The sequence below is a fragment of the Salminus brasiliensis genome, chromosome 14, assembly GCF_030463535.1.
Source record: "Salminus brasiliensis chromosome 14, fSalBra1.hap2, whole genome shotgun sequence".
Taxonomy (NCBI): Eukaryota; Metazoa; Chordata; class Actinopteri; order Characiformes; family Bryconidae; genus Salminus; species Salminus brasiliensis.
In genome coordinates, this window is record NC_132891.1 from 27,773,595 (window position 1) to 27,793,523 (window position 19,929).

Consider the following 19,929-nt stretch of genomic DNA (forward strand, 5'->3'; position numbering starts at 1 on the left):
TCCTGTTTTACACACTAAGACTCGCATGCACTTTCCCTCATTGCCAAGTCCATTTCCTTTTAGCCCTGTCCTGTGGTGGCAATCCACTCAAAATTTCACTAAAGCCTCAGTGTCAGCGAGGCCATTTGCCTTCCTTTGTCGTCATGCGCACTCTTTGAAGCCACATGAAGACGCGTGCGTGAGAGAGCGAGACAGGTGGAGTAAGGGAGTGAGTGAATGAGCAAGCAGGAAATGTAGAGACTGATCTATCCTCCCCAGAGAGCTTTCTGCCATGAGGTAAAAAGACATAACTCTAATTGCTAGCAGCGAGACGGCGTCTGATGGCTTAACGGCAGAGGATGAGGAGCGCTTAAAGATTAGAAATCTTTAGATGCATTGATTAGATGGGAGCAGCACGTGCTCTTAAAGCACGTCAGAAGCACAATACATCAGAAAGAGCCAATTATAAAAGCTTTAACGATCAGAGCAGGGAGAGAATGAACTCATTTCAATCAGCCTGAGACTAGTCCTCTAGAGACTGACAGAGAGAAAGGAAAAGGAGGGGAACATGAGGATCAGGCACTGTGGAGTAGAGTTGCATTTCTGTTTTTTATTCATTTGATTTGATCTGGTATACCTATACCATTGTCTATATGCTTCATTTCTTTATTTATTTCTCCATCCCTCACTATATCTGTATCCTTCACTCTCCCTCTGTCTCTCCATCGCTCGACCTCACCTCTAGTCTGACAGTAACATACCCTTCGTGTGCAGCTGTACTAATGGGAGCTTTTAGCTGTGCAGTGAATTGTTATGAACTGAGAGAAGTTGGGGTTGGGGTTGGCCGATTTTCATTTTTGCCAATCTTTTAAAAATCAACTTCAAAATTGATGATATTATCAATCATTTTCTAAGTCTAAGTTGACTCCTTACCAAATGAATATTTTATAATCTGGCCAAATATTTCACAGCTGAATATATTGGGCTTAAATACCTACCTAAATATTTACACTGCAATTCTCATGCATTTGTGTGATCTTTCCACCCCAGGCTTTCACATGGTACCTGTTGCTTTTCATGAGCAGAAATATTTTTCAGTTGGTTGTAGCTGTGTCTGCAGCTGGAGCAGGGTGGCATAAAAGCAACATAAAGGCTATTAAGCACAATGAATGACACAAATACCATTTCAAAGTCCTACAACAGCCACACAAGTTATTTTTCAACCCTAAACTGACAGTACAGCCATATGTTAATAACCCAGCCATTTCTACAAAGAAATCCAAAGATATCCAGAGTTCTAGAGAGAAGTTGTCACTTGTAATTATGTTATATTTCACACTGGTAATGTTAACAAGCCATGTGTAGAAGCTAAAAAAGAAGCTAAAAAGTTCCATAACAAGCAACCACTCAGGCCACAGGCTTTGCATTTCTAGTGGCTTAAATGTAAACCTTTGTGGCCAGGGACACAGGTCAATTGTCAGTTCATGTGCATTTCCATATATTTTCTGTTTATGCTAAAACTGTGCTGTTTTCCTTCAGACTCGACGTTCCGTTACACAGGAAGTCCAGACAGTCTCCGCTCACGGGCCCCCATGATCACACCTGACCTGGAGAGTGGGGTGAAGGTGTGGCACTTGGTCAAAAACCATGAACACGGAGACCAAAAGGAGGGCGACCGAGGCAGCAAGATGGTGTCTGAGATCTACCTCACCCGCCTGCTAGCTACTAAGGTAACTTTTACTTGATTGAAGTGTTCTTCACTCTGAGTTCTGAGGCCTCTTAGATGTAAGTTAGCTTTTTTTATAAGTAATGTTTATATCGGCTATGAACTGCTGTTTGTATTTATTAACTGGGCTACATTAAGTGTGTAGTAGCGTAGTAGTATTTATATTTCATGCTTCTTTCTTTCACAAAGATTTAGCCATAAAGGGGTTTATACATGTGTGTACACTAAGACATTATCTGTTGATGGTAATTTAGGGTACACTGCAGAAGTTTGTGGACGATCTGTTCGAGACTCTGTTCAGCACAGTCCACAGAGGCAGTGCCTTGCCTTTAGCCATCAAATACATGTTCGACTTCCTGGATGAACAGGCCGACAAGCATGGCATCCACGACATGGACGTGCGCCACACGTGGAAAAGCAACTGGTAGGGCCTGAGCAGGACAGTTTTACACCAGCACATTTTCTTAAAATTAGTTTTAACTTGAAGATAATTTGAACATATTGGGGATAATATTATCATGCACACACTGCACCCATGTAAGAATGACATTCAGAAGCCATATATTTTGCATTGAGGTCTCTTTATGATTCTGAAGAAGTGTGGCAATCCTTTGTCTTTCTCTTTCAGCCTTCCCTTGAGATTTTGGGTGAACGTAATCAAGAATCCTCAGTTTGTGTTTGACATTCACAAGAGCAGCATTACAGATGCTTGCTTGTCTGTCGTGGCTCAGACGTTTATGGACTCGTGTTCTACCTCAGAACACAGGCTGGGAAAAGACTCGCCTTCCAACAAGCTGCTATATGCTAAAGACATCCCAAACTACAAGAACTGGGTAGAAAGGTGAGATGCACCATCTTTGCAGTGGGCTTATATCCAGCCAGTTAGCATTTGCCTCAAGCTGCAATGAGTTGGTATGGAAAAACTTATGGAATAGGCTTGGTTATGTGCTTTTTAGTATCTATAAAAATGTACAAATTTAACCTGTACAATGGCTGCTACAGCTGTTTTTACCTACGTAACACGCTTTGGTCTATATTTATAGACAGCAGTGAAACCTTTGCTTCTGCATAGGTCCCTGTATCTGCTGAATATCTGCTGCCTGTGTTGATTGATATCGCCCTCTGTCTGTGTCTGCAGGTACTACGCCGACATTAGCAGACTGCCAGCCATCAGTGACCAGGACATGAATGCGTACCTGGCTGAGCAAGCGCGGCTTCACTCCAACGAGTTCAATATGCTGAGCGCTTTAAACGAGATCTACTCTTACGTCAGCAAGTACAGTGAAGAAGTGAGTTGCTGCAAACACACACTCTCTCACACACACACACACACTTACAAACCTCCATACATAGAGAAAAAGAGAGAGCAAGAGAGTAAAGAAAGAGGATGAATAGGGCTCTGATGAGGACGATTACACACAGCCAGATCAGTGCCAGGCTCTCAGAAGCAAAGTGCTGTGGAGTGGGCCTCACGATGGAGATGTTCCAGTCATAATGGCAGCTCCGCTCTAGGGACCCATTAGCCTGACCTTTACATTACGCTGCATTGAAAGCAGCCCCAAGAGTCCAGAGATACAGCTCTGCCAATATGGTGTCTATTTCTCTCTTTCTGTTGCTCACTTTTTTTCTCTCGTGCACATGTCTACCTCTCGAATTGGTTAAGGATGGTGCTTTACAAGCTCATCAGCTACATATGTAACATAGCATAGATTACAATAGTCAATTTGAACCTGTTTCCTAAACACATATAGTAGGAACCACTGGGCAGCTGCAGTATGTGCCCAGTGTGTTTTGTGCCAATACATTTTACAAATTGCAATAAGGGTCATAGAAAACAAACAGCTCCATGCAGTCATATCAGCCTATAGTACTGAAGAGCATTCAGATTGAACCATGACTCGCCTATATATGTGTGCAAGTGAAAACATAACAAGCCCTACTAGGTTCTGTGAGGCTCAGTCAGTGATGTAGAACATCTTCTGTCTCCTCCACTGGAATATAAAAGAGCATTTCTCCGGTTCCAGCCCTGGGGGACCCCTGCACTGCGCACAGCTTAGCAGCTTCCCTGCCCCAGCCCACCTGATTCAAGTGATCAACCAGCCATCCAGTCCCTTCATGAGTTAAATCAGGTGTGCTGGAGCAGGGAGAACACAGGCGAGTGCACTGCAGGGGCCCAACAGGCCTGGAGCTGTGAACACAGACATGAAAGATTTAGTGCTTCTGCTATGTGTATTTAATACACTGCTCACTGGGCAGAACACTTTGAGGGGTATCAGGCAGCTGCAAATCTTTGGCACCCACACACATTGACCTTAGAGTGGCCACACTACCTTTGGGTGAGGTGACATAGCAAAAAAGTAGTAGCTATTTTTCCATACCCATTCGTAATTGATAATAATAATAATCAGCATTTTCTAATTTTTCAATTTTTTTTATTTTGATTAATAAGAAGGTAAATAAAGGATCTGAATTTAGTTACTGGACCTTTACATTCAACGTATAATGGCATCATTGCACAAAGAAAAAACAATGTAATCAATGTAAAAAGATTTTATTCTGAGTGATTTTGAGATTTTGACACAATGTGAAGAACAGACTTCTTTACAAAAAGTGAAACATGAAATTGAGATACAAGGTTTTTGCATGATGAGTTCTGAACTAATCATTATTTTAGAAGGAAACTTTATCACAGTACAAACTGAGACACACTACTGCAGGTTTCTGAGGAGAAAAGCTACTGCCATGCTGCATGGCTCCATGTTAGCCCAGCACAGCAGTCAGATGTTGCTTATTTAAAAGCTTCTGGTGAAAGCAGCCTCAGTATGAGCTCCATCTTCACCCAGTGAACGTTTCCGTGACGAGCCAGTTTCCTATTATTACGTCCTCTTTGAGATGCAAATAAGCGATGGGTCCCAGCCGCGATGTCACTTCCCCCTGGTGCTACTCTGACATGGCCCGGAGAGAGAGAAGAGACCCTGTCAACCCCCCCTACCCCCTTCCCCTCCTGACGTGCCTCCACATACTCTGCTCCACTAGGGACAAAATGGACAGATAAAACGGAGAAATGGCAGCATGGGAGTTTCTCTTGATCTCTTGCTGAGACAGAGACATTGACATTTCTGCCTTAATGTTATATTAATGCAGTAAAGTCTCAGACAGTTCATCCAGCAATGGCCAGCAGCTAATGTGTGTCAGCATTTCCGTCAGTGCCATGCATTCAATTTGCTATAACTCTGGCTCTCGAGTGGCGCAACCGTCTGAGCATAAGCCCTGTCATTGAGCTTTTGCAAGTCTGATCAGTGATGCCACAGACATCCGTGGCCAGAGAGATAGCATAATTGGCCTCTTTGTCCTTTGAGGTGGGTAGGTAGAATGGCCTTCCCTCTCTCCATAACAGGATTAGCATTCAACTTGTTGACTTGTCCTCTGATGTTGTGTTAGCAGCAGTTTGAAAATATGAGATTGGAATGTACTTTTAGCAATTTCTCCTTATAAAAACAAAAATAATAAAACAGTTTATCTATTGCTGCACCAGTCTTTTGCCTTTTGGAAATATTATTCCAGTGGACTTCTGTCTTATGAATGATGGTTGATATCTTTACTTAAATCTGTGATTAAGTTGTGTCTCGTCATGATTGGATCACCAGTGTCTGTCCTGAGATGAGCTGCGATGAGTAATGGGCTGAATATTAATGAGCAACTGATTTGTGTCCCCAGATCACGGCGGCACTGGAGCAGGATGAGCAGGCTAAGAAGCAGAGGCTGGCCTATAAGGTGGACCAGCTCATCGGCGCCATGTCCCTGGAGAGCTGAGAGCAGACGGGCCAGACAGAGCGAAGAAACACAGACGAGAAACCTTTACCCAAAGCCTTGTCCTGAAACTCAAGTGGAAAAATGGGGCACAGCTGGCTTGGGGGCCTTTTGCCAACAATAGCTTGGTTATTTATTTTTCCTTAAAGTGAAAAGGTTACCTCAGCAAGACCACTGGAAAGGACAGTAAGCTGCAAGATCATCTACTTTTGCCTTGTAACCTGCAGGAGGATTGAAAGTAGAGATTTTAAGAAGCCTAATATATATATATATATATATATATATATATATATATATACACACACACACATATATATATATATATATATATATATATATATATATATATATTTATATATAGAAATGCTGGGCCCAGCGGCTTTCTAAGGCAACCTGCATGTTTGTTTGATTTTGTTTGGTTTGTCTCAGTAGTTTTTTGGCTGTGGAAAGTGCTAGAGATTAGGAGATTCTGAGGAAACTACAACTACAGCTGCTCCTCCTAATCGGCCCTTCTGGTGGCATGTGAAGACGTACGGAAGAAAGACATCAAGATGTGCAAATGCCTCAATTTAAATCCAGCTGATGGCTTTTACTTCCAAAATTTTATTTTTTTACGCGAGTCTTGTTCCTTTAATTTCCTTCTGTTACAGTGTGCCTCCAGAATGTCAATGGCATAGTGACATTTGTGGTCCTTCTCGCTGGGTAATGTGATGATGACAATGATGATGAGACATTTCCACATTTTGTCTTTCCAAAAACAGGGTGAGGCTGTTACCCACCCCTGTGCATGAACATTGACCATACAAAAGGAAATAAACTTTGAGAAACTCTGTATGATCTCATGGAAGATCAGAGATCAGAGAGCCAGCTGACCTCTTGACTGCGAGCAGGGGTCAAAGTTCCAAGTCCAGCATGTGTCCCACGATTGCCAGGACTGCAGTTGACCAGTGTGGAAAACACTGTGGGACTGGCCTCATAGACTTCTCCCCTGGCAGTCTGTCTTTATGTCCTGTTTTCTACATGTAAGCGTTCGTGAATGTACAAAATGTCCCACTATTGTGTCCTTTGATTTGTTTGTTTTTGAACAAGGGTCAGTTGAACTGATCTCAGTGGCAAGAGGGCATGTAATGCCCCTAAAAAAACTCCCTCCTTCCTCCTTGATCATATTGCCAAAATGTGCTGTACAACTGATTTCAATGCTCTTAACTCCTATGGTTTTCAGTGACTGGACAGCAGCAATGAGATTGCCCTTTAGCTCAGCTAGTTAAACTGGAGTGGCACTCCCTAGCAAGGAGAGAGCTGATTCAGAATCAGTTCACCTCTGAACTACGTACCAAGCAGTATTACTTATAACGTGTGGTCCAACGTTGTGTGTATTTTGCATGCATTATGAAGTACCTCATAAAGGAAAAGGTAATGTCTTCGTCCCCATCCGCTCATATTTTCAAGTGCAGAGATATCGCGTGAGCGGTGCATGTGGCTGGCCGAGGACCATCCCGATTTCCTTACATCCAAACAGCACCACCCTAACAAAGTGAACGCATCCTGATTAAGTGCCAAAAGCTCAGTTGAAATTATTCAAGGTCAGAAACGGTTAATGCTTTACTAAAGGGAACCAACAACCTTCAAACTTGAACAGTGAGGATCCAAGCATGGCACTAAGGAAAAAGAATCAGAAAGGACAGAATTGGCTGAAGTAGTGGAAACTGCTACTTTGCAACCGAACCGGTACAAGAAGGCAGCAAGATGTGATTAAATACTTTTATGGTGACTGGAGTCATGACAGCTTGGCTGTGTATTGTTTTGTTTCTCTGTATGTTTGTTTGTTTGGGATTGTTTTTTTTTTCCCCTCCTTTTCACCGACATGAAATATGCCAACAGCAAGCATGAACAAAAGATGTCATAGCTTTTATTTTGAATGCATGATGTCAGGTGGAGCTGTGTTTGATGATCATCCTAACCATTATAGACAAGGTCATTGAATGTTACAGGCAGTGGAAGTTCATGTAAGCCAAACTAGTGATGCCTGGATATTGACCAATCTTTTTTACATGTTCAACATTACTGCCCAACTTCTTCCATTGTGTACTATAAAATTAAGTATTTGGTATCAAACGTGTATAGAATTCTGTGCTTCATAACCAAATGGTGAGCTGTTATCGGTATTGATTAGAAACACCTCATGACCCGAACCTAAACTCATTGTTTTCTAGTCTGTCTGCTCTTTGTTCTTTAATGTTCTTTGCCCTATGCTTCAGAAAACTGACTCCATCCAAGCCAGATGAAAAAAATGGGAAGATTGATAGAGTAAAGAGAGGACGGAATGAAGGGAAAAGAAGAGCCAGTGTACGCTTTATTGCTTGGTCGTCTTGTTGAGTGTTTGAGGAGCATGTAAATGAGAAAGTGAGGGACGGAAGAAAAGAAAGTGAGAGAAAAAGAGAGAGCCTCCCTTAGTTTCAGTTTCCTGCTTGAGCTTTGAAGCTTGGCTTTGATCTCAGCTAGTCATGTGCACACTGAGATCAGGAGATAAAAAGAAAACGAATGCACATCAAAAATAGAGAGAGAATGGAATTAGAGAGAGAGTGACATGATTGACATGGAATTAATGTGTCTAGCCAGAGCGCAGTCAGTTAGGCAAGCACTGCAGGAATTCCCACTGTACATATAGTCATTGAAAAAGCACTGCCGCATGTAAGTTTCATCACCTTGCTCTCGCACATTTAAGTCATATCATATTCCAGAGACATCAGGAAATACAGAAAGGCATCTTGCTTCAGGCTATCAATAGTCTTCCTAAAATCCTTTTTTTATTTTATTTTATTTTTAAGCCAGACAAGCCAATTTTAGCTCTTAAGCTGATGTCCCATCAATTCAACCCCTGCCATTTACCTACAATTCCAGTGGTGACTATGATGCAGCCTAGTTAATAAAAGGAGTACAGGGCCAAGAATGAATGTGCACTACTAATGATGAATCACAGGTCTCAAGACAAAGCCAAAAGCCTCTAGGATACGTACTGTGAAGACAAGACCAACACTTGAAGCTTTCTTGTCATGTTGGTAGCACAACAATGAGTTTTAATACTAGTCATGTTGACACTAGGGATGGGCAATAATATGACAAAACTCATGATACCAGACTCCCTCGTCAGGATCTGAACTATCCATATCTAACGATAGACCTTCTAAATTGACCCATTTGTTGTTGGGCAGCTTTGAGGAATTACTGATCCTACCCATTACATGTTCAGAGAGGCGGATATCGTGATACAATTTATTATCTGTAATTATATCGCCCACCCCTAATTTAGACTGTGATCTTGAAGTAAGGCTTCCCATGCGCGTGAAACTTATATTTTATATTAACTTAAGGAGGACAGCTCTTCAGCAAATCACTATGAAAGATTATTTCTCACTGTATTTGCTGGTTCCAATAAGGTACAGTGTGAGTCCCCCTCAGCCCACCTCCCCTATCATTCTGCAGTGCAGAATTGAAAATAAAGTATGAGGCGGCGGTTTGATATGGTGGGAGTGATTTGTAGTGGCATTAACATCAGTGCTACCCCGTAGAAAATTTGGCACAATTTTATTTTAATTATTTATTATTATTTCTAGCTCACGTCTTGCTGTTGGTGGCTGTTGGAGTAGCATGCTACAGAATTATACACATGTACTCTTCATATTACTGATCTTGCCATTCAAAGGAAGCAGAAAACAAGTGAATACATAAACAAAGGAAAAGGTTTGTGCAGTCCAAAAAGCTACCCGGGTGTAAGTTTCAATTACACGCACCTTTATAAACAAAACGTTGTTTGTAAACACTGGAGGTCTGTAATATATTAAACACAAAAGATAATAATGACCATGATGATAATAGTAATTATGGCTGTCTGTTCTTGTTGTTTTATAAAAGTGTTGTGAAAACTGTAAGAAAGTTAAAGTATTTAAAAAAAAAAGGTTTGGTCTTTTGTTTAGATTTTTTTTATTTGCTTTAGTTTTTGTTATGATAATATATTACTGTGTACCTATTGTAAATATGAAGCACACCTATTTTGCAAGCCAAGGATTCACTTTGTACTGTTGTTATATATAAATAAATTTTACTGGTTAAAAAAAGTTTGATACTTTTGTCACTCACAAAACTGCTCACATGTGCATTTAGACCTGCATTTAGTGTGAGCTATTCCTTATGCCTGGTTCACACTACACGATTTTTGCCAACTGTTTTTTTGTGTTGTGATTGAAAGTTAGTGCAGCAACTAGCCAATGAGCGCAAGACACTGGAGGGAAAAGATCTTGTAAATCGTGACCTCATATAACTGAACAGTTATGTAGTGTGCAAACCATATCGACTAAAATATTCCAGATGACAAGACATCAAACAGTGTAGTTTGAAGGGTACAATGATCTGACTACTCTGAAAGTTGTGTAGTTGGAGCCTTCATTAGTAATAAGAAAGAGAGTAAAAAACAGGATTGGGAGGTCATGAGTAGAAGACTGTATGTACACAAATTAAGTAGATGTGTTTAGCCCATGTCACAATTTGAAAATAATACAGTTTCTTTTTTTACTCTGTCAACATTCAGCTATTTAAAACATGACTGCTGTTCAGTCTGGCCTTTATTATGGTTGAAAACTAAAAATCACAACGTAATCGTCGATAAGACAGGTTTTTGGGTCAAAAAGTTGCAGAAAAGATGCCCAAAATTAAGTAATTTCTTCTGCTACACCAGTAATAAGATCAGCATCAATACTAATATACTGGATTTGTGGTGTGTTTTGTGGCATGATGTCACACCTGACTAACTGAAAATCGCACAGCAACACCTTTTATTGTCAAACCTGCAAAAGTTGAAATGCTTGCTGAGTTTAGAAGAAATATGGCAGTCTTATTCGGGGAATTGTGGGAGCAACAGAGGCCTGAAGCAGGAGTACATGAAGAAAACTGCCAAATAGAAAGAGCCAGGAAGAGAGATCAGTTTTCCCCATCTGCCACATCAAGACGTATTCTAAATGTATTCTAAATGTATCCTGAATATGTTACTATATACATTTAGGGCAGTGTGTTCAGTATTCAGCCATCAGTACTTAGTAAAATAAGCTCCTGTTGTTTATCACCTTGATATTGTGCTGCGGATATAAGAAAACTCTAATCTTCCAGTGAGACACAGTTATGCAGTTATGCACAGTTATGCAAACCATTACAATCACTGACACTTTTATTTGTATTCTTGTGACAAATCTGAGATACAGTCTTGTCCCAAACTACCTGGAAAAGAATGCAAAATAGTTGCAGAAGCTGAATATGGGATTAAAATCATAATTAAACAGCACATTTATGGCAACTATGTATTTGAAAAGTTTACCAAAAGAAAAGCTCTGCTATTATCACATCACATATGCAAGCACATGGCAGTTTATGACAGATCCAACACTGGTTTCCATGGTCAGATAACACCGAGCTGGGTTTGGTGCAAATGGAGTCAGCACTGTGCAGAAAAGAAGATTTCTTCCAAACGCAATGGGAGTCTTAGATTACATGACTTCATGGCCTCCAAATCTATCTGCCTCGACCAGAACACTAAGACTGGGTCATTGTTGCAACATTTAAATTCGCATAAGACTTCAACCACTGACCACAAACCATTTGTATTGGCCAATTGTGGAGCATATTCTCTTTAATAATTTTGACCAAAATGTAAAATGGTTAGATTGTCTTTATGTTTACAAAACAAAATGCCAATAAAGAACAAAGGTCAGTTGTATGTTCTTTTTACACAACTTTACCAAGGGTGCCAGTACTTCTGTAAGGCAGTGTAAACAAAGTAATACTTTAAGTATGAGACAATTTGCATACTTCTCATATACAATAAACATCTGTCTGATCAGATTCTGTTGAGAGGAGGTACAGCATTGTCCAAAAGTCTGTAAATAACATGTACAGCTATTTACAGTGTGAGCACTAACATTAAAAAGTCATCTTATCAGAACATTATGACCACCTACCTAATCATGGGAATAATCCGTCATGGCTCAGATAACGCTAGCAAGACATCATGGCATGGACTGTATTAGGTGATGAAAGGTATTCATAATAAGTATTAACGGGTCCACAGTGGTGCGTTGATTGCTCTGTACCACTCGTCAGAGTTGTCGTTCCCTCTGCCATCAATGGCCTACTGCTATGCCATTGGGAGACACTCAATTCTCTGTACACTTTTATTACGGCAGCTCTAGAACATCTCACAAATACACATAGTGGCAGGTCAGCAAACGGACCTTCATTCTTGTAACAGTATCCCTCCAACCACATGTAAATAACATCTGTTTAATTTTACTGTAGTTATATTCCTGTGTATTTATTTTTAATGTTTTACACTGTTTTACAGGCAAATACACCTGCTTGCAGCTTTTGCACACTATTGTACGTAATAGGGCCAACAACATCTGACTGTTGGCAATTTTATTACAGTTCTCACCACAATTTATTGTGCAGTACCATCCTTGCATGTGCACCACAACCAAATCTACCATGCAGAAACAGGCCTTTAGGCCCTCGGGAACAACATGGCTACCATTCATCCCACTTAGTCAGGGTTAATCCTAGCATGCAATTTAAACCCTCCCATCAATGAACGCTCACACTCGGGCAAGCAGCGTAACAAGATAAGCGATGGTACTAATGCTGGCTGGTGCTGTAGTTTGTCTTCCTGGCCCACCATTAAGCCCAGACACCAGCTAGGCACTTCTTCAACCTCACTCAGAGACAAATTACATTAGACTGCTAATGGAGTAATGGCTGCTGATTCGATGCTTGAGCAAAATACTTCACAGGAACAGCCGCCAAGAATCAAGGTAGATGCTGTCGACATTCAATCAGCCCAGACATTTCTATGAAGCTCTGGCATACAGGCGGTGGAAAGTTTAGTGAGAGAAAATATCCAGCAGCTTCAGGAATTTGTAAATTATTAAAACCTCATCTGACTATGAAATTGCGGTATGCATGAAGATGCATCCACCACTGAGGTCAGAACAATCAGCTTACTTGAGTCTGTCACGATTGACCGTCATTTGTCTCCATCCATTTCTGATGGCCAGCAGGGCACTGAGAGTGATCACCATCAGTGCTAAATCTGTTGGCTAAATGATTTGTGAGCAAATGGCCACTGCTGGATTATTTTTGAAGTGCTATATCCCGTCCATCACTGATGCTTCTACATATGGTCAATAGAGCAGCCAGGTCTATCTCTAATTAGCAGGTCAGAGAAGTCTAATTTAGTTCATCCACCTTCACGGACATTCATCAGCCATCATTATCAATAATTAAATAGGCTGTGTCTAATAGCTGGACATAAATATTTTACCCCATGCTCCAGCCAGACCCCTGAATGCCACTGAATAGATGGCCAAAGTGGTGCAGTGGATTCCAGAGAAACTTCATTAGAGATGATGAGCCTAGTGTGAAATAGAGATGCAGTGAATGTTAATGACTTGCTAATGTTTAGAAAGTGGGAAATGCAAAGTCATTAAGACTGATTTAACAAAGTTAAGATCATTTGCAGACAAAATTGTTTACTATATTAGGATTATAATACCACACACACCACACTGGATTCAGTTTGTAAGACTGTAGCTGTAAATGAAGATAAATGATGTTTGATTTAATTTATCAAGAGATTTTATTTCTTATTGTCTGCAAAGACAAAATAAAAGAATCATCTAATCACTGTGTTTTCCAAGATTGTTCTGGTTGTGTGTTAGCACCATTGAGAGACAGGCACTCACATTTACATGGCCCTGTTGTTAGCGAAGGGAAGGGGTAATCCCTGTCTGAATGTAATCTTGTACCACTGAGACCAATTCAAAACCGCATGGGGCTTAATGCCCTGTAATGCCTTTATGGGGAACTTGCAGAAAGCTGACAAACCATTCGTTCTGGGTGCGGTTCGCCCGCATGGATTAGGATGTAAATTCCACAATAATTAAATGTTATTTGGAAAAGGGCACAGGCCCGTTTCTTTTGCTTTATCCACCCCCCCCCCCTCCATCCCATCATTTTATTCCTCGCAATATATTCCCTACTATATTGGGTCAGCTTATCTGGTACTGCCTTTTTTAGGTCTGTTTTTTTGGTACTGGCATATTTGGGTTGGGTTCCTTGGTACTCTTGCATTGGGTTCTGTGGTACTGGTATATTTTGGTTGGACTTATTATTCAGCTAGGTTCTGTGGTACTGGCATATTGGGTCAGGTTCGTTGGTTTAACCTATTGGTAAGATCCCAGTATGGGCTGCTATACTGGGTCAGGTTCTATTGTACTTGCATATTTGTGTTGGGTTCTTTGGTACTGGTACACACATGGACAAAATTGTTGGTACCCCTAGGTTAATGAAAGAAAAACGCACAATGGTCACAGAAATAACTTGACTAAATAATCTGACTAAAGTAATAATAAATAAAAATTCTATAAAAATGAAAAAATGAAAATCCAACACTAATTTGCTTCAACAGAATTATTTTTAAAAATAAACTTATAAAACAGGCAAAAATGATACCCCTGAAAATAATGTGACCAAAGGGACATGTTAAATCAAGGGGTGTTCACTAATTAGCATCCTAGGTGTCTACAATCTTTTAATCAGTCAGTGGGCCAATATATAGGGCTACAGGTAGTCACTGTGCTGTTTGGTGACATGATGTGTACCACACTCAACATGGACCAGAGGAAGCTAAGGAAAGAGTGATCTTAGGAGATTACAAAGAAAATTATAGACTTATATAATTATATAGACTTATAACATGTTAAAGGTAAAGGTTATAAGACCATCTCCATGCAGCTTGATGTTCCTGTGACTACAGTTGCACATATTATACAGAAATGTAAGATTCATGGGACTGTGGCCAACCTCCCTGGACGTGGCCGCAGGTGGAAAATGAATGACAAATCAAAGAGACGGATAATACAAATGGTAACAAAAGAACCCAGAAAAACTTCTAAGGAGATTAAAGGTGAACTTCAAGCTCAAGTAACATCAGTGTCAGATCGCACCATCTGTCGTTGTTTGAGACAAAGTAGACTTCATGGGAGACGACACTATTGTTGAAAACTAATCATAAAAAAGCCAGACTGGAATTTGCCAAACTACATGTTGACAAACCCCAAAGCTTCTGGAAGAATGTCCTATGGACAGATGGAACTTTTTGCCAAGGCACATCAGCTCTATGTTTACAGACAGAAAAATGAACCATATCAAGAAAAGAACACTGTCCCTACTGTGAAACATGGAGGAGGCTCTGTTATGTTCTGGGGCTGCTTTGCTGCATCTGGCACAGGGTGTCTTGAATCTGTGTAGGGTACAATGAAATCTCAAGAGTATCGAGGGATTCTAGAGAGAAATGTGTGTCAGAAAGCTTGGTCTCAGTCACAGGTCATGGGTCTTGCAACAGGATAAGGACCCAAAACACAGCTAAAAACACCCAAGAATGGCTATGAGGAAAACATTGGACTATTCTGAAGTGGCCTTCCATGAGCCCTGACCTTTTTATTTTTTTCTTTCATTAACCGAGGGGTACCAACAATTTTGTCCATGTGTGTATATTTAGGTCAGGTTTTTTTGGTTCTGTTATTTTCAGATAGGTTTTGTGGTATGGGCATATTGGATTAAGTTGTTTGTTTTACCTCTGTTGAATTGAGTACTGCTTGATTAGATTGGGTTTGTTATATTGGGTCTTTTGTACTGGTAATGGTATTGTTGTACTGGTGTTATTCAAAACTTATCAATTATGCCATGGTATTATCAGTAGGATATTGATGGTTTTATGTTTACACTAATCAACACTAATAACATCCTGAGGATATTAACATGGCTATGCTTTATGATAAGTATAAAAATACTTCCCAATACATATCTGTTCATGGATCCTTAAGTCTGGGGTTAGAGTTTATAGTGTGAAATTCAATCAAACAGCTTATATAACCTAATAAACTTTTTCTCCAAAGTGTCATTTCGGGAAGTCAGTCTTCTCGATTGGTAACAGCAGTAGTTTTGATTGCATCTGCTGTCCTCTCTAAGCCTCATCTTCTGACAGACAGCGGTCAGTAAGTGTAGCCCCTGAGGCTAGTTACTGAACTAAAAACCCCACCAACCCTTCGAGAAACAGCTCTCCCAAGCTACCTGTCAAGAGGAGATAAAGAGGGATAGAGAGGGGGTGACAAATAGAGGGGAGGGATGAGAGCCATAGATGTAATGGATGGAGAAAGAAATAGGAGATGAAGAAAGAGCTACTGCAAGGATGGAAACAAATGGAGGGAGAAATCAAAAAATGAAGGGAACAGATGATGAAAAGAATATTACACTGCAGGATCTGAGAGGTTTGAAAACAGAGGACAAAGCAACACCATCAGATATGCAAAGAATAAGGTGGAATAGTCCAAAGAAAAAAGCAAAAAAATAAAACAAAAGTGTGTGGAATAGGCATAGGAGAGTAACAGATATGAAGGAAATAGAGGTGGGAAAAAATGTCCCTGTGGTCTAAAAGTAATGTTAATTATGTTAAATTTGAGGTATTCAGAAATGTATAAATAGGTATAAAACCAAATATTTTTCTATAGACCTACCTTGTTGCAGTTGTCACTTTCAACCTAAATTTCTAAAAACCTATTTCACTTCGATAATTAAATATTTCTAAATGTGTCTCTTTTCTCATAGACCTAGTGTCTAAACTTAAAGGGATTTTTGAGTAAAAAATAGGTTATTCTTGAGTAAATAGTGAAGCACTTTTGTAAGTTGCTATGAATAAGAGCGTCTGCTAAATACCTTAAATGTAAATGTAAATGTAAAAGCAATAAATGATGGTCGCTTAGAGTGCAGGAACAGGTTTGGTGACCACTGGCATAATTGTAAAGAATATCACTAGCAACTAAAAGCGCTCAGAGTTGCCCTTTATTAAGTATTTATTAAGTGCATCTACCTTGTATTTTCACTCACTGACCATGTCAATGCTGTGCTGAGAACTGACTACCACCCAAATAATATCTGGAAAGTGATAGTTATTTGCTGTTCCCTGTGGGTTGGTTTGGGTTATACCAAAAGGATCTATCCCTCCCTTTCATTTAAAAGTGGAAACCCTTCAAAACTGCTGACTGGATATTCCAAAAGGACCCTTTAAGATGCCATGCCACTTCTTAGTGGTTTGAGGAAGTTCAGGTGATAATGCAGTCAGAACCATCGGATATAAATCCCATTTAAATCCCACTGTATGGTCTCACATTCCGTATGTGTGAGAACCCGTGAGGCTACTTTAGGAAATGTGTGGAGAAGAAAAAATGAACCACTTTCTGTGAGAAGAGTGAAAAATGTGTGGAAAGCAAATACTTTTGACCATATAAAACCTGTCGACAGACAAAACCAGAATTAGGTGGCCATCAAGGCTAGGGGAGGAAAGATTGAGAAGCACAATTATTTGTCATTTCCTATGTTTACATCTACCTCTTGTGTGTGTAACAATAATCATTACAAAAACATATATATAGTTTTTTGGCTGCCAATGTATTTTCCACCATAACTGATTTAAATGCATACAGATGCAGATTCATTTTTAGACACATAGTTCAATATCTTTGGGGTGGATTAAACACCTCCATGAATGATGGTTGCTGAAATTACTGAGACAGCACCATGGTTGCCCCAGGACTCATACAGTGTTTACTGACAGAGCATGGTAAATGGTCTCATTATACCATGAGCACTTGACTTGAAATGGGGGTGCTAGGTTGGCAGGGGGGTTGGTTTTAACACCTGTTATCGTCATTTTTGTGTAAGTCATTACTTTATCTGCTTAAAGTTAATAACTGACAAGCACTAGATGTTTATATATAATTAATTGTACACACACACACACACGGTTGGCACACACCGTTGCTGGTATGTTGACCCATTCCTCCATGCAGATCTCCTCTAGAGCAGTGATGTTTTGGGGCTGTCGTTGGGCAACACAGACTTTCAATTCCCTCCAAAGGTTTTCTAAGGGGTTGAGATCTGGAGACTGGCTAGGCCACTCCAGGACCTTGAAATGCTTCTTACGAAGCCACTCCTTTGTTGCACTGGCAGTGTGCTTGGGATCATTGTCATGCTGAAAGACCCAGCCACATTTCATCTTCAATGCCCTTGCTGATGGAAGGAGGTTTGCACTCAAAATCTCACAATACATGGCCCCATTCATTCTTTCATGTACACAGACCAGTCGTCCTAGTCCCTTTGCAGAGAAACAGCCCCAAAGCATGATGTTGCCACCCCCATGCTTTACAGTTGGTATGGTGTTCTTTCAACGAGTTGTGTTTGTACCAAACAGTTTTACTTTGGTTTCATCTGACCATAAGACATTCTCCCAATACTCTTCCAGAACATCCAAATGCTCTCTAGCAAACTTCAGACGCGCCTCGATATGTACTGGCTTAAGCAAAAACATCTGGCACTGCAAGATCTGAGTCCCTTGCGGTGTAGTGTGTTACTGACGGTAGCCTTTGTAATGTTGGTCCCAGCTTTCTGCAGGTCATTCACTAGGTCCTCCGTGTGGTTCTGGGATTTTTGCTCACCGTTCTTGTGATCATTTTGACCTCACGGGCTGAGATCTTCCGTGGAGCCCCTGATCGAGGGAGATTAGCAGTGGTCTTGTAGGTCTCCCATTTTCTGATTATTGCTCCCACAGTAGATTTTTTCACACCAAGCTGTTTGTCTATTGCAGATTCAGTCTTCCCAGCCTGGTGCAGGTCTACAATTTTGTTTCTGGTGTCCTTCGACAGCTCTTTGGTCTTCACCATAGTGGAATTTGGAAATAAATTCTTTAAAAATCAGACAATGTGATTTTCAGAATTTTTTCTCTCATTTTGTCTCTCATAGTTGAGGTCTACCTATGATGTCAATTACAGGCCATGTAACATTATATATATACACATATACATATAATGTTACAGTATTCTGTCAAAAGATTATGTTGGCTCTGACTCATAGTTCGCTGCCACTATGACCCGAGGGACGCTAGTTTAAAACCTGGGTCATGCTGCCTGGTCATGAGGTGATGGCTGTATTGGAAGAGGCATGTGTCAGCCCTCACACTTCCAATGTTGGTAGCATTACATGTGATAGGGGGAGAGTACTAACAAGTGGGTTTGGTAATTGGGGAGAAATTTGAAAATTGGGTAAACTAGATAATGCTAGCTAGACTAAAAAAATCTTTACATTAACTAGCCTATGTAGCTGACTAACTCACTAGATTTATGTCAGCATGACAATAACTAGCTATCATCATCAATATCTATTAGTTTTCTGCCATTGGCTTTATTAGGTTATTTAGTCTTTAGTAGGTGCAGACTACATTTAACCCCAGAGTATAGCAGCAAAGGAATCACATTCAAAGAAAGGTTATCACTAGATAAGCAGTCCTTTTCAGTTATGTTACCACTTCTAGCTCCACAAAAACACTCATCAGTCCATCTCTAATTAGAACACTACATACTGCACTTCGGTGTGGCCTTAAGGTGAACGTGCAAAAGTGTTTGTTTCTTGGGTATACAGGTGTGCCACTTACTTCTTTGTTCAGATGCTTTGGCTGACAGTAAAGGCCTTAATCAGTGCAACCTTGTAGCATTATTGTACTTTGTTGACTTTGATTATTGCAGAACCACAAGCACAGCACAATGGCTATCTAAATTAACACAGCCACTCAATCCAGTTTCTTCCAGTTCTGAAATGTGACCTGTGTAAATTACATAATAATAAAACAGTGATTTGGATGCTTTAGCAGCCTGGCTGTGAATGTGTGAGACTGTAGTGAAATGCATGGAGATTTCCCCCACGGTTCTCTTTGCCGCATTCATATTCAACATTCCCTCAGTTGAACAGCAGGCTTGGCTCTGCCCGTCTCATTAGAGTTGTCATTCACCCCAGCACTGTTCAGCTACATGGCTCAGTAAGCCAACTACCTGCAGCCTGTCATGCATGTGTGTATGTGTGTGTGTGGGGGCGTGTGGTCTTCCCTTCCAGAGTTAGAGTTTGGCTGGTAAACAAATAGAATGGGGCTTTCACACTGTTAGTTGCCCCCTGCGCATTCTTCTGCCATCTGGACCACCTTTGAGTGGCAGTGTAGGTGTTTCCTTGCATGGCACATCCAAATGCTTATGGATCCACTTTATGCCCACTCCCACTGTGGTTAGCTCTTGTAGTTCACACCTTTGTGATTCACAGTGTACACACTCATGTACATACACACAGTACTGTTTAATATATTCCTGCAATATTTCTTCTTTCTGACAATTTTTTTTTGCTTCAACAATTAATCATCACATTTGAAATAAAAGGCATTTCTGGATGTTAAAAGGAAAATTATAAATACCCTGTCACTTACTGCAGATGCAGTG

The 19,929-nt window shown here is 40.4% G+C and overlaps 1 protein-coding gene across 1 annotated transcript in view; it reads left to right on the forward strand.

The window, feature by feature from the left end:
- Positions 1–5,867, forward strand: part of plxna2 (plexin A2) — a 217,876-nt gene extending 212,009 nt beyond the window's left edge. Inside the window, exons 28-32 of the mRNA XM_072656506.1 lie at positions 1,519–1,709; positions 1,960–2,129; positions 2,334–2,546; positions 2,844–2,994; positions 5,423–5,867. Of these exons, the coding sequence (XP_072512607.1) occupies positions 1,519–1,709; positions 1,960–2,129; positions 2,334–2,546; positions 2,844–2,994; positions 5,423–5,518 (821 nt within the window). The 3' untranslated portion in view covers positions 5,519–5,867. The remainder of the gene's footprint in view (positions 1–1,518; positions 1,710–1,959; positions 2,130–2,333; positions 2,547–2,843; positions 2,995–5,422) is intronic.
- The last annotated feature ends 14,062 nt before the right edge of the window (positions 5,868–19,929 follow it).